The 14,121-nt window shown below is 41.6% G+C and overlaps 1 protein-coding gene across 2 annotated transcripts in view; it reads left to right on the top strand.

The window, feature by feature from the left end:
- The window catches only part of sap30bp (SAP30 binding protein), an 84,653-nt gene that overhangs the window by 9,180 nt on the left and 61,352 nt on the right, over positions 1 to 14,121 (top strand). For both annotated transcript variants that reach the window (XM_072558125.1, XM_072558126.1), the window contains one exon: positions 1,243 to 1,290. In XM_072558125.1, the coding sequence (XP_072414226.1) occupies positions 1,243 to 1,290 (48 nt within the window). The remainder of the gene's footprint in view (positions 1 to 1,242; positions 1,291 to 14,121) is intronic.

Here is a 14,121-nt window from a genome sequence, read left to right as displayed (position 1 = left end):
GATTTCCTTGCGCTTTGGACAGAAAGTTGGAGAAGACAATCTTTTAGAAGAGCAGAACAGAAAGGGAGTTGTTAATGATGCAAGTCTTGCGTTTCTGTTGTTTTCTCTTTTAATTAGTGTTATATTTTAGCCTGAACAATCAGAATGTTGTTCCTACGCTAATGTGTACTAACCCCACAATAACGAGAGGCAATTGGAAAGCCATCACACGTATACCTTTTGGGCAGATCACACACACAGTCTTTTACAATAGACAAAGGGGAATCAAATGTCAAAGAGCCAGGGGTGATGGGGACAGTATAAATCTGCTAGAGATATTCTGTTCTGCTCTGAAGAATGTTTTAATGACTAAAACCTCTGCAGTGCTGAGCCAAATGATCTCAGACATCCTAGATCCAATCTCCAGTCAATTGACCTTATATGCTGTAACTGCTCCATTACATTAGTATCTGTCCTGGGTTAGAAACACAAAGAAAAACATAACTTTGGTTCATCTCCCAATCTCTCCCTCGTGAGCTATTTTGAAGATGAACTTTTTTTTTAGATTCCCTACAGTGTGGAAACAGGCCCTTTGGCCCAACCAGTCCACACCGACCCTCCAAAGAGTAACCCACCCAGACCCATTCCCCTCTGACTAATGCACCTTACACTATGGGCAATTTAACATGGCCAATTCACCTACCTGCACATCTTTGGACTGTGGGAGGAAACCAGAGCATCCGGAGTAAACCAACACAGACACGAGGAGAATATGCAAACTCCACACAGACAGTCACCTGAGACTAGAATCGAACCTAGGACCCTGGTGCTGTGAGGCAGCAGTGCTAACCACTGAGCCACCGTGTCCTCACCATGAGTGAGGACAGGGTCGGGTTTGTCTGTGCTGCCTCTGATTGTTACATAACCTTCCATCTTGACTTGTATGGAAAATGACCAGTTGACTAAGGTACTGGATTATACCATAGAAGCTGTTCCTAACATCAGAAGCATCAGACTTTTCTCTCAGTTGTACTGTATGTGGCTTGTACAACCAGAGTGACTGTATTTCTATGTGGTTACTGAATCTACCAGTGCCAGAGATCCATGTAGGTTGTACCTAAAGTGTGTTTGGTGGGACTTGGTCTGAAATTGGATTTTGCCTCGTCTGTATATCAGGCAAGAGCTTGTTGCTCTTCACTGCATTGATAGCTGCCTTGCAGCCTCAAGTGATCTCTTTAACCTTGTCAATTCTTGTCTTTATAGGAAGGTGAAGATTCAGAAAAAGAGTTGCAGGAGGCAGATGGTATAAAGGTACCGTTGTCATTTTACATATCAACAACATAGCAGTTGGGTTGAGTGACTGAGGGCTCACAAACTGACTTGAATGTGGAGAGTTCCATGGAGACCCTTCAACACCAATAAAGCCTTGAGAGTGATATCAATCTTTCAATTTTTAGTTGTCGAATGTTAACCATATTGATTAACCCACTGGATCCATAGCAATTCTCTGTCCAGCAATCCATTGAGTCTCAATTCCCACATTATCCCTGCAGTCCTATATATATAGTTTCTTCATGGCAATCCAAAATCCAAACACAAAGTCTTTGTGACGTGATTCATCTCCACTTCCACCATTACAGGTATTGGTTTTGACTATATTAACACTCACTGCACAAAAAGGTTTTTTCCCAATTTCCCTTTGTTTATGGTTTGTTTCAGTGTGGGCTGGCTACTTTGCATTCATATTTACTGCATGATTTGTATTTGCGTAAGTTGCTTTTGTTCAGTATCGAGTGACAATTGGCTACCTCATTCCTCCACTGTTTTTGATGAGTTTATGCACTGACCAAACTCTTGCTCTGTTCATTGAATTACATAAATAACTTGTCCATATTTTTGATGGAATTATTTCAGTCTTCAACGTCTGGGCTTACAAATGACTTTAAAGCATTCTTCCAAATTGCTTTCAGCCAGTGAAAATCTATTTTCAAACTCTTACTCTCTTTGTAAAGTGGTCAGTGGGGTATTAGCCAGTAAGTACTAAATTTCACCAGTTTTCACAATCAGGAAAGTTTTCGGTGAAGTCGGCTGGACCGAAGGTCTGTTTCCATGCTGTATGACTCTGTAAATGCATAAGGGAAAACGCTAACTCGTTGCGGAAATGTCAGCCACCTGGGATGTAGATTTAAAATATATGCAAAAAGCAGAAAAAGTAACGTTGGAATGAGAATTGGAGAAATATTTCAAAGAGAGAAAGATTTGCCAAGCTATATGGACAGGGCACTTCAGTGACAGTAATTGGTTGCTCTACCAAACAGTCAGCACAGGCTTAAAGGAATGAGTGTTTTTTTCCTATACCCTATAACATGTTGTTTTGAATTCTGACTGATTCCATTCTTCCTCCTTGTTTCCTCCATGCTTTCATAGTCACTTACGTGGTCTGTGTTTTATACTATCTAGCTGTGTGCCGCTCGCACTCTTAAATCTTCAAATCTAGATGATTGCTTATGCTCTGAGGAATTTTCAGCATCACTTCCTGCCACTGACCACTATTCCACAGGTGGTCTCACTGTCTGTTCACACCTTTTCATGTCTTAGCAGCAGGCACCACGTAACATCAAATCTAGTGTGTATTTCATTCAATAAAAGCTGTGTCCACAATGGAAGTACTAAAATCTTAAATGGGGAACTTGCTGTAAGTGCAGGTGGGAGACTCTGGGGTTCAAAACAATCAGTAAAAGTGGTCATTTAGCTCAGTTAACTGGACAGTTGGTTTGCTATTCAGTGATGGCGACAGTGTGGGTTCCTTTCCCATCCCAGCTGAGGTTATCATTAAGGACTGTCTGTCTCAACCTCTCCCTTTGCCAGAGGCATGGTGACCCTCAGGTTAAATCACCACTTGTCATCTCTCTCTAATGAGAGCAGCTTTATGGTCCAGTACGACTACAGCAACCTACTATTGAGAGGTAGCGGTGAGAAGGTCAATAAATTTTCAGTATTATTACTTTTCTCTTTAATTGAGGGAGTTACTAAATGAAAATGTTATCAAGTGACACTTGAAAAAGAATACCCTGCTTCCTGACACTCAGGTTGAGCTCCATCATAGAAAAGAAGCTGACATTTTTGCATCCATCTTCAGCCAAAGCTGCCGAGTGGATAGCTTCCTCCTGAGCAACGTTTTCTCTAAGTTTTTTTTCTTTGTTGTGGACCTTGGCAGTCTGTGAGTGGCAACAACCTCCAGAGCCCAAAGTCAATGCTGTGACCCACATCGGAATGTTGCAGCCATGCAATTTTAGAAAGAATGTTGCTCCTGATATCCTAGAATCACAGATGCCAGTCTTTAGCCAATTCAATTGATGGCAAGTGATGTCAAGAAATATCTGAAGGCACAGGATACTGCAAAGGCTACAGACCCTGACAACACTGCGGCAAAAGTACTGAAGACTTGTGCTTCAGAACTTGCCACTCCCCTCACCAAGCTCTTCCGGTACACTCACAACCCTGACATCAACACAACAATATCAAACATTGCCCTGATATGTGCTGTCCTCAAAAAAACAGGAGAAGTCTAAACCCAGCCAATTACTACCCTGTCAGTCTGCTCTTGATTGACAGCAAAGGGATGGAAGGGGTTGTTGATCAAACAGCATTTGCTCAACAATTACCTGCTCATTAATGTCCAATTTAGGTTGTGCTAGTACCATCAGGCTCCTGACCTCATTACAGCCTTGGTCCAGACTTGAAGAAAAGACCTGAACCTCAGAGGTGAGGTGAGAGTGGCTATCCTTGACATCAAGTCAGTGTGTACAGCCCTAGCAAAACTGGATTCAATATGAACCAAGAAGAAAAATATCCACTTGGTGAAGTCATACCTAGCTCAACAGAAAATGGTTATGGTTGTATCATGGCAGAGGTTCCTCAGGGCAATGAGTGAGGCACAAGTGTCTTTCGCCTCTTCATCAATGACCTTCCCATTACTACAAGGTCAGAAGTGAACATGTTTGCAGATTATTCAGTACCACTTGCAGCTCCTCAGGTATAGAAGCAGTCCGTGTTCAAAGATTTGGTCAACATCCAAGCTTGGGCTGATAAGTAGCAAGTAACATTAATTGCTTTACCATCACTGAATCCCAGCTGGACAACATCCTGGGGGTTACCAATCACCAGAAACCAAGCTAGAACGTCAAAAAGAACAGGTCAGAAGTTAGGAATCCTGTAGAGAGTAACTCACCCCCTGACTCCACCATTTACAAGGCTCAAGTCAGTAGTGTGATGAATGTTCTCCGCTTGCCTGGATGAGTGTAACCCCAAAATCACTCGAGAAGCTTGACACCATGCAGGACAAAGCATTCCACTTGTTGGGCACTGCATCCATTACCTTTGATATCTACTCCCCTCACCACTGCCACATAGTAGCAGCAATGTGCACCATCTACAAGGCACACTGAAGTAACTCACCAAGGCTTCTTTGACCCCACCTTCCAAATCCACAATCTCTACCCATTAAAAGGAAACGGTCAGTACTTCCAGATGAAGACTGCCACCTGCAGGTTCTACTCCAAATTATATACCATCTTGTTCAGACCTAATTCTGAACAGTGTGCCAATATTAGAGTCGTGACTTTTTGACAAGCTGACTTAAATCTGTAAATCACAATTAAATGATCAAGATGTTCAATTTTCCTGATTGGCTGCTATTTAGGATAAAAGCAATTCACACCTTGTTTCAGCAACGGGAAGGTAAATATTTATTGCAGCAACATGTATTCTTAACCAAACAGCAGATAAAACAAGAATTACTAACTACATTCCTCTCAAGTCACACTCAAATCACACCAATAAAATGGACGATTTGCCACAAATATTGTGGTTGGTAAAACATAGACAGGGTAAAAACATATAGAGAAAAAGGAGGTGCCATAATTTGGAGAGTATTTTTTCCCAGTTTAGCGATGATGACACAATGTAATCTGCAGAGCAATTGTCATTCTAAGATTCAGTAGTTGATCAGATGGACCAGAATCTTTTCTTGTATTAGATTTCTTTATTTTAAATTTGTTTTTGCGTTTTTTCATTCAAATAAAGCGAAGGGATGGAGATTTTTTATTTGCTAGATCTGAATGTTTCTGACTGTACCACTCCCACAAGTTGATCGCAAACTTTAGCTTTGCCAGTCTAAGGGTTGTCATCAGACAATTTTTCCTAAACTCCAAGACTTCTGGTGCCACTCTGTTTCAACAATATCATCATTTCACTGTTCTAAAAGCAACAAACCTTGTGCAGTTCAAAATGTGCACCACCTGATTTTGTTTAATTTGCAAAGTTCTCTTGGTATTTTAATTGTATACGTTGGATGCTGCCTGAACGGCTGTGCTCTTCCAGCACCACTAATCCAGTATTTGATTTTCAGCATCTGCAGTCATTGTTTTTACCATTTTAATTGTATAGCAGTGTCTGATTTCCATTCCAGTTTGCAGTCCAAGAAGTTACTTCACTGTCTCTGTGTCCAGATTCTGTGGGTGTTGCTTTAGCCCAAACACTCCAGTGGTTCAAAAAGGTATCTTGGGGATTCCCTGAAGGAAATTAGGGATGGGCAATAAATAACAAGCGATAAACACATTCCATGAACAATTTTAAAACAATACCTCATTATAGTCTTCATCTAAGCATGGACAAAAGAGATGAGGTGAGAATGATTTATTCAATGGTTGTAGTTGCTGAAGGTCAGTTGTTTCAGTCCAAGGATATTCTGCAGAGGTTCTTCAGTTGTGACCTCAGCCCAACTATCTTAGGCTGCTTCATCCACAACCTTCTATCCATCATGATGTTAGAAGTGAGAATGTACCATCATCATAGGGCAATGTTCAGTACCATTTGCAATTCCTCAGATGCTGAAGCAGTCCATGATCTTATGCAGCAAGATTTGCTTGGACTGATAAATGGCATGTGGTGTTCATGCCACACAAGTATCAGGCAATAATCATCTCTAACAAGACAGAATCTAACTCCTTATCCCTTGTTTAATGGAATTGCCATAACTGAATCCCCATCATTAGCATTAAGTCAAAACTGAAGTAATCTGGGATCTGGGGTGTGCTGGCTGGATGGACACCGAACTAGTTTGGTCATAGAATACAGAGGGTAGCGGTGGAAGCGTGCTTTTCAGAACGAGACCAGTAACCAGTGGTCTTCTGCAGGAATCAGTGGTGGGATCTTTGTTGTTTATAATATATATAAATGACCTGAATGAAATGTAGATGGTTTGATTAGTAAATTTGCAGATGACACCAAAATTGGATGGCACAGTGGCTCGGTGGATAGCACTGCTTCCTCAGTGCCAGGGACCTGGGTTCGATTCCAGCTTCTGCATGGAGTTTGCACATTCTCCCTGTGTCTGCATGGGTTTCTTCCCATAATCCAAAAATGTGCAGGTTAGGTGAATTGGCCATGCTAAATTGTCGATAGTGTAAGTTATTAGTCAGGGATAAATATAGGGTAGAGGAAATGGGTCTGGGTGAGTTAGTCTTCAGAGGGTCAATGTGAACTTGTTAGGCCGAAGGGCCTGTTTCCACACAATAGGGATTCTAATTCTAGTTCTAAACCAGCCATTAAAAGTTATTAATAAAGGACATCATGAAATGTCCTTGGCCAGCAAGGTTAAGGACAATCCCAAGGCATTTTATGTATATGTATTAGGAACAAGAGGATAACTAGGGAAAGAGTAGGCTTTCTCAAGGATAAAGGACAGAGGTTATGTGTGCAACCAAAAAGTGTGGCGCTGGAAAAGCACATCAGGTCAGGCAGCATCTGAGGAACAGGTGAGTTGATGTTTTGGGCAGCCAAAGGAATTGGATGAGCTTTTTAATGATCACTTTATATCGCTATTCACCAAAGTTGGGGACCTGAGGAATTTTGAGGTTAGGGAAAAGCGATTGAATGCTCTATGGTAGGTCAACGTAATGAAGGAGGAAGTGTTGGGTGTCTTTGAAATGTATTAAGATAGACACATCCGCAGGGCCAGATGGGATCTATCCCAGGATGATGTGGGAGGCATGGAAAGAGATAGCCGGGGTCTTAGCAGATACCTTTGCATCCTCCAGCAATAGTTACCTAATTTCTTGGACACTTGCAAGTATTTTAGGACCAAAATCTGGCGTCATATTGACTCTGACATAAGCTTCAGGTCCCATATCTTCACCTCTGCAAGTATATAATATTTAGTAAATCATCTGGCTTCCCTCCTTCCCCACCTCTCCAATCACGTCAGCTCATCTGCTGCTGAAGCTCTCATTCATGTCAATCTTGCTTTGGCCCTTGGCTATTGCAGTGCAACACTTACAAGCCTGTCAGTTTCCACCCTCCATAAACTATGCTTTTCCTTGAATTTGTTCTCTGAATGTAAACTGTGTCCTAATTTGCACCTTATCCTGTTTACCATTAGATATTTGCTTGCTGACCTGCACTGGCTCCCAGTTGAACAAGGTTTTGACTTTAAAATTCTCAAGCTTGCTTTCAAGTCCGTCGTGGTTTCACCCTTCTATACGTCTCAACTCTTCCAGCCCTGCAACACTCTTCTGAAGCATCTTTGTTCCTCTAACTCCAATCTCTTGAACTCCCAATTTTCATTGCTCCATCATTTATGGGTGTGCCTTATATTGACTGGGCTCAAATCTAGAAATCCCCTCTTCCTCTGGGGAAATCCCTAAAACCTCTCTTTGTGTCCCAACATCTTGTTACGTGAGTCAGTGTCATATTTTGTTTGTTAATGCTCCTGTGAAGTGCCTTTGAATGAATTTTGTTCTAAATATTTTCTAATTTTCACTGAACACTTTCATTTGTTAGTTATAAAAATATTGATGAATTTAAAAGAGCTTTTGACCATGTGAAATAATTCAATCCAGAAGGCACGTGATAAAACCTCCAAGAATGTATTGACCCAGAGTTGACATCCTCCCTGCAGTTGTAAGGTGGCCATGTCAGTCAGCAGTTTTGATGCAGTTTTTAAAAAATAATTGAAGTTAGTACTATCTCCATCACAAATGCAAAAATGTATTAGAATTTTTTCCCCCCAAATGCTGTAATAACAATTCTAGGAATATTAAATTGTTAGCATTTCCAATGGCCCGACTTGAGTGCAAAAACTGGAATTGAACTTTGTTTCAAGTTACAGCATGCAGTGTCCTGTTGATTACAAAAGATGGCACTGTTGGCTGTTAGTTAATGGAAATTATTTTGCTCATATGTAATCCTCCTGAAGTTGTTGCTGCCATCAGATTTGACCATTCCAGATTTCTTTGACAGCTCTCTGATCACAGTTAGCAGCGATATCACTGTTACCAGAATTCATTCCTTTCTCCCATTTGAAATTTCAAATCTGATGTTATACCCTGATGTCCTTATTTTATGCTGTCTTGTTGGCCTCGTAAGATATTTGCTATGCCTCAAGTTAGTGGGTAGACAATTGATTTTTAAGATTGATAATCACTGGTACTAAGGCAATAATTGAGTTATTTTGTAAGACAATAATGCTGTGAAGTTTGACAGTCCTCTGAACTCCTCTCAAATTTCTGAGGGCAGGAAAATTTAACAATATTTTGCTCACTCCATAGTTACATGCAAGCTGCAAACAGCCATTTAAAAACTCCGTACAAATTCAAGGGCAGGTCAGAGGGCAGAAAGTCTGAGGAGAGTAACTCTCCTCCCTAAAGCTTTTTTGCCACCTACAGGAACGTGATGAACTCACTGCATCTCTCAACCAACCGTCGCCTGGTTCTGGTTAATTGGGTTGACGAGACTAGTGGGCTCGATTGACTGTGCCACATTGAGAAGCAGTCTGTTTAGGGTATTGTAATATTTATAAAATAGAGTTTGATCTGGATGCACATTTGCACAGGCAGTTTTTAAAAAATGATTTGTTTACACTAATTGGATGGTTACCAGAAAAAATGAAAAATGGCCTTGATTATTCTATATACATCTCTCTAAGGAATGTGCCCCGATAAAATAGCACAAAAACATTCAAAACTGGTCAATTATTTTTTTTTTCCCTGGAGAGTACACCTTGCAGCCTGTATTACGAGCAGGATCGCTAATAAGTACAACTTCTTCATTTATTTCAATCAAAACACATATGATATCATTACTGCTGAGTTTCTCCAGTAATTTCTATTTTTGTTTCAAATTTCCACAGGTTTTTGTTTTACTTAATTATTCATTTGTCATGAGTTGAGCTAGGGTATCACAAATGAATCATAGATTTGTATAGCACAGAAGGCCAATCCTTCGACCCAACTCATCTACATTGACCAGGTTTTCTGAACTGAACTAGTCCTATTTGCCCACATTTGGCCTATGTCCCTCTATATTTTTCCTATCCATGTAACTGTCCAAATATCTGTGAAATATTGTAATTATACTCACTCCTACCACTTTCTCTGGCTGCTTGATCCATCATACGTGCCACCCTCTGTGTGAAAAAAGTGCCTCTCAGGTCCCTTTTAAATCTTTGCCTTCTTTAAACCTATGGCCTCTAGTTTTGCGCTCCCTAACTTTGGGGAAAATACCATGGCTATTCACCTTATCCATACCCCACTTGATTTTATAAACCTCTATAATCATCCCTCAGCCTGTTATGCTTCAGGGAAAAAGATCCCACCTTATCCAGTCTCCCCTTATAACTCACTCCAATCTCAACAACATTCTTGAAAATCATTTTTGCACCCTTTCCAATTTAATAAAATCCTTCTTATAGCAGGGCAACAAAAATTGTACACAGTACTCCAAAAATGTCTTGTACTGCCAATGTCTTGTGAAGCTGTAACATGATGTCCCAACTCCTGTACTTAATACTCTGATTACTGAAGGCATGTGAGCCAAATGCCGCCTTCACCACCCTGACTAACTATGACAAAACTTTCAAGGAACTATGTGCCTGTACCTCTCCGGGGCCCTACCATTAATTGTGTAAGTGCTGCCCTGATTTGTCTCAACAAAATAGAATACCTTACATTTATCTAAATTAAACTCCCATCTACCATTCTTTAGCCTACTGGCCTTGTTGGTCAAGATCTTGTTGTACTCTTAGATAACCTTCTTCACTGTCACTTTACCACCAATTTTAGCGTCATCTACAAACTTACTGACCGTACTTCCAATATTCTCATCCAAATCGTTTGTACAAATGACAAACAACAGTGTACCCAGCACCAATCCTTGTAGTACACTGAACAATGACCCTATATCACCGCCATGTGTCTGCTATTGTCAAGACAATTTTGTATCCAATTGGCTAGCTCTCCCTGGATACATGATTGAATTTTACTAACCAGTCTACTGTGCAGAATCTTGTCAAAGGCCTTGCTAAAATCTATGTAGACAATGACTATCGCTCAAGCTTCATCTGACCTCTTGGTTACTTCAAAAAGCTTCATCAAGTTTGTGAGCCACAATTTCCCATGCACAAAGACATTCTGCCTATCTCAAATTAATCGTTGCCTTTCCAAATGCATGTAGGTTCTGTCTCCCTGAATCCCTTTCAAAATGTACCCACCACTGACATCAGGCTCATCAGTCTGTGGTTTCCTGGCCATTGCTTGCAGCCTTTCTTATATAATGGTACAACATTAGTCACCCTCCAATCTTCTGGCACCTCACTTGTGGCTGTTGATGATACAAGTATTTCTTCTAAGGGCCCTGAGGTTTCTAGTGGGCAGTACGGTGGCACTGTGGTGCCTCACAGCGCCAGAGACCTGGGTTCAATTCCCGCCTCAGGCAACTGACTGTGTGGAGTTTGCACGTTCTCCCCGTATCTGCGTGGGTTTCCTCCGGGTGCTCCGGTTTCCACCCACAGTCCAAAGATGTGCAGGTCAGGTGAATTGGCCATGCTAAATTGCCCGTAGTGTTAGGTAAGGGGTAGATGTAGATGTAGGGGTATGGGTGGGTTACGCTTCGGCGGGGCGGTGTGAACTTGTTGGCCCGAAGAGCATGTTTCCACACTGTAAGTAATCTAATCTAATCTTTCCTAGCTTCTGACAATATCCTGGAATTCCCTTGATCAAGTTCCAGGTATTTATCTACCTTTGTGTGTTTTAAGACCTCCAGCACCACCTCTTTTGTAATATGGACTCTTTTCAAGACATCATTATTTATTTCTCCAAGTTGCCTTGATTTGATTTCTTTCTCCACTGTAAATACTGAAGCAAGATATTAATTTAGAATTTCACCCAACACCCTGTGGATCCACACATAGATGGCCTTGTTGATCTTTAAGGGGGCTTATTCTTTCCCTAGTTACCCTTTTGCCTTTAATATACTTATGGAATCTCTTTGGATTCTCCATATCCTTATCTGTCAAAACTGTCTCATGTTCTCTTCTTGTCCTCCTGATGTCCATCTTAATTATACCCTTACAGTTCCAATTCTCCTTAAGGGAGTTATTTGATCCCAGTTGTCTATACCTGACAGATACCTCCTTATTCTTAACCACAGCCTCATTATCTCTAGTATCCAGTGTTTCCTAATCCTGCCAGCCTTACTCTTCACACGAGCAGAAACATGCTAGCCCTGAATTCTCGTAATCTTGCTTTTGACAGCCTCCCACTTGCCAGACATCCATTTACCTGCGAACAGCTTCCCCCATGAACCTTTGAATGTTCCTGTCTACACTTAGAACTTTAATCTGTGGACTAGGCCAATCTTTTTCCAAGCTTCTCCATAATTGTAAAAAGCTCATGCTTTGTGAATGAAATGAAAATGAAAATGAAAAGAAGCTATAACTCAATAGGATCATTCTATGTTCACCCTGCACGAGTGAATAGTGTGAATTAAATTTACCTGTTGTGTACCAGTTGTCTTTTACCCATCTACTTATCATTATTGACCAACTTTCTACTTTAGCAACTAGCCCCAGAGATGAATTCCAATGCTTCACAAACTCTCACTATGTAAAGATGCTGAGATTGGAAGATGTGGCAACGTGAGGATCTACTGAACTGGGATTGGAGCATATAGAACAATCTGGTTGATGGTTCAACATAGCAGAGTGTAGGATGTTGATGAGAGTTTTTCAGGATTGTGGGAAAGTCAATGAAGAAAATAGGAACTGAGTGAAGAGTGAATCATGCATGTCGCAACAATTTAGAAAGAATTAAAATCGAGGACATCACTGTCCTGTATACTGTCACTGTATAACACTGGTACAGTACTGGTGAGATTAGGTCTATCATTGTGTGAAACTGGAGTATGGTGCTAATAAGGACACGTCTGTCACTGTGTAATGCTGGGGAACAATATTGGAGGGCACTGGTCTGCCATTGTCTAACACTGATAGGACAGGCCTGTCACTGCACTACACTGAAGTATAGTACTGTGGTGTGGACTAGTCTGTCAATATATAACATACAGAAGTGGTGGAGACATATCTGTCAGTGCATAACTCTGGGATGCAGTTTTGTGAAGACAGATTCGCTGAACTTGGCTACCAACATTTAGAACCATAGAGATGTACAGCATGGAAACAGACCCTTCGGTCCAACCTATCCATGCCGACCAGATATCCCAACCCAATCTAGTCCCACCTGGCCCACATCCCTCCAAACCCTTCCAATTCATATACCCATCCAAATGCCTCTTAAATGTTGCAATTGTACCAGCCTCCACCACATCCTCTGGCAGCTCATTCCATACACATACCACCCTCTGCGTGAAAAAGTTGCCCCTTAGGCCTCTTTTGTATCTTCCCCCTAGCCCTATGCAGTGTTTTCCTATTTTTCATTAGTTGATAGTCATCACTGTCACCATAAAACTTCAGTAACTTGTCTTTCTGTTTCTTCAAATCATAGACAATGGTAGTTCCGACACCATATTCTTCAGTAAGATGCCACACAGCCACACCACGATCAAGTTTCTGCAATAACTCTACGCATTCTTGATAATGACAGATGCTTTCATTTCTTTTTACTATTGTTAGCCATATATGTATCTGCACCTCTTTTTGACATTTTTGTTCTAAAATTAAACAGTTTAGCACAGTAAATACAATACACAACTGACGCTTCTGAGTGCTGGGCCACACTGCCACGTTGGTCGAGTGGGTGCAGCCTTCACCCGCCAAGAAAACCCCGTGATGTTACACAGACATGAATAACGCTGCACGCTCCATGAGCTTTTCGGTTTTTGGATGCTCAGATAAGGGATACGGAGCTGTACTGTTAACATTGAGAGTGTTCAGACCTGCAGCTCATAACATGTTGCTTCTTTGAAAATAACCAGCAGAGTGGCACTGCTGCCTCACAGCGCCAGAGACCCGGGTTCAATTCCCAACTCAGGCGACTGACTGTGTGGAGTTTGCACATTCTCCCGTGTCTGCATGGGTTTCCTCCAGGTGCTCCGGTTTCCTCCCACAGTCCAAAGATGTGCAGGTCAGGTGAATTGGCCATGCTAAATTGCCCGTAGTGTTAGGTAAAAGGGGTAAATGTAGGGGAATGGGTGGTTTGCGCTTTGGAGGGTCGGTGTGGACTTGTTGGGCCGAAGGGCCTGTTTCCACACTAAGTAATCTAATCTAATCACCCTAAACCTATGCCCTCTAGTTCTGGACTCCCCAATCTCAAGGAAAAGACTTTGTCTATTTACCCTCTCCATGCCCCTCATAGTTTTGTAAACCTCTATAAGGTCACCCCTCAGCCTCCGACACTCCAGGGAAAACAGCACTAGCCTGTTCAACTTCTCCCTATAGCTCAAATCCTCCAACCCTGGCAACATCCTTGTAAATCTTTTCTGAACCCTTTCAAGTTCACAACAGCTTTCTGATAGGAACAAGACCAGAAATGCATGCAATATTCCAACAGTGGCCGAACCAATGTCCTGTACAGCTGCAACATGACCTCCCAACTCTTGTACTCAATACTCTGACTAACAAAGGAAAGCATACCAAACGCCTTCTTCACTATCCTATCTACCTGCGACTCCAGTTTCAAGGAGCTATGAACCTGCACTCCAAGGTCTGTTTGTTCAGCAACACTCCCTAGGACCTTGTCATTAAGTGTATAAGTCCTGCTAAGATTTGCTTTCCCAAAATGCAGCACCTCGCATTTATCTGAATTAACCTCCATCTGCCACTTCTCAGCCTATTGGCCCATCTGGTCA

The sequence above is a fragment of the Chiloscyllium punctatum genome, chromosome 39, assembly GCF_047496795.1.
Source record: "Chiloscyllium punctatum isolate Juve2018m chromosome 39, sChiPun1.3, whole genome shotgun sequence".
Classification (NCBI taxonomy): Eukaryota; Metazoa; Chordata; class Chondrichthyes; order Orectolobiformes; family Hemiscylliidae; genus Chiloscyllium; species Chiloscyllium punctatum.
This window is presented reverse-complemented; position numbering and strand designations above follow the sequence as displayed.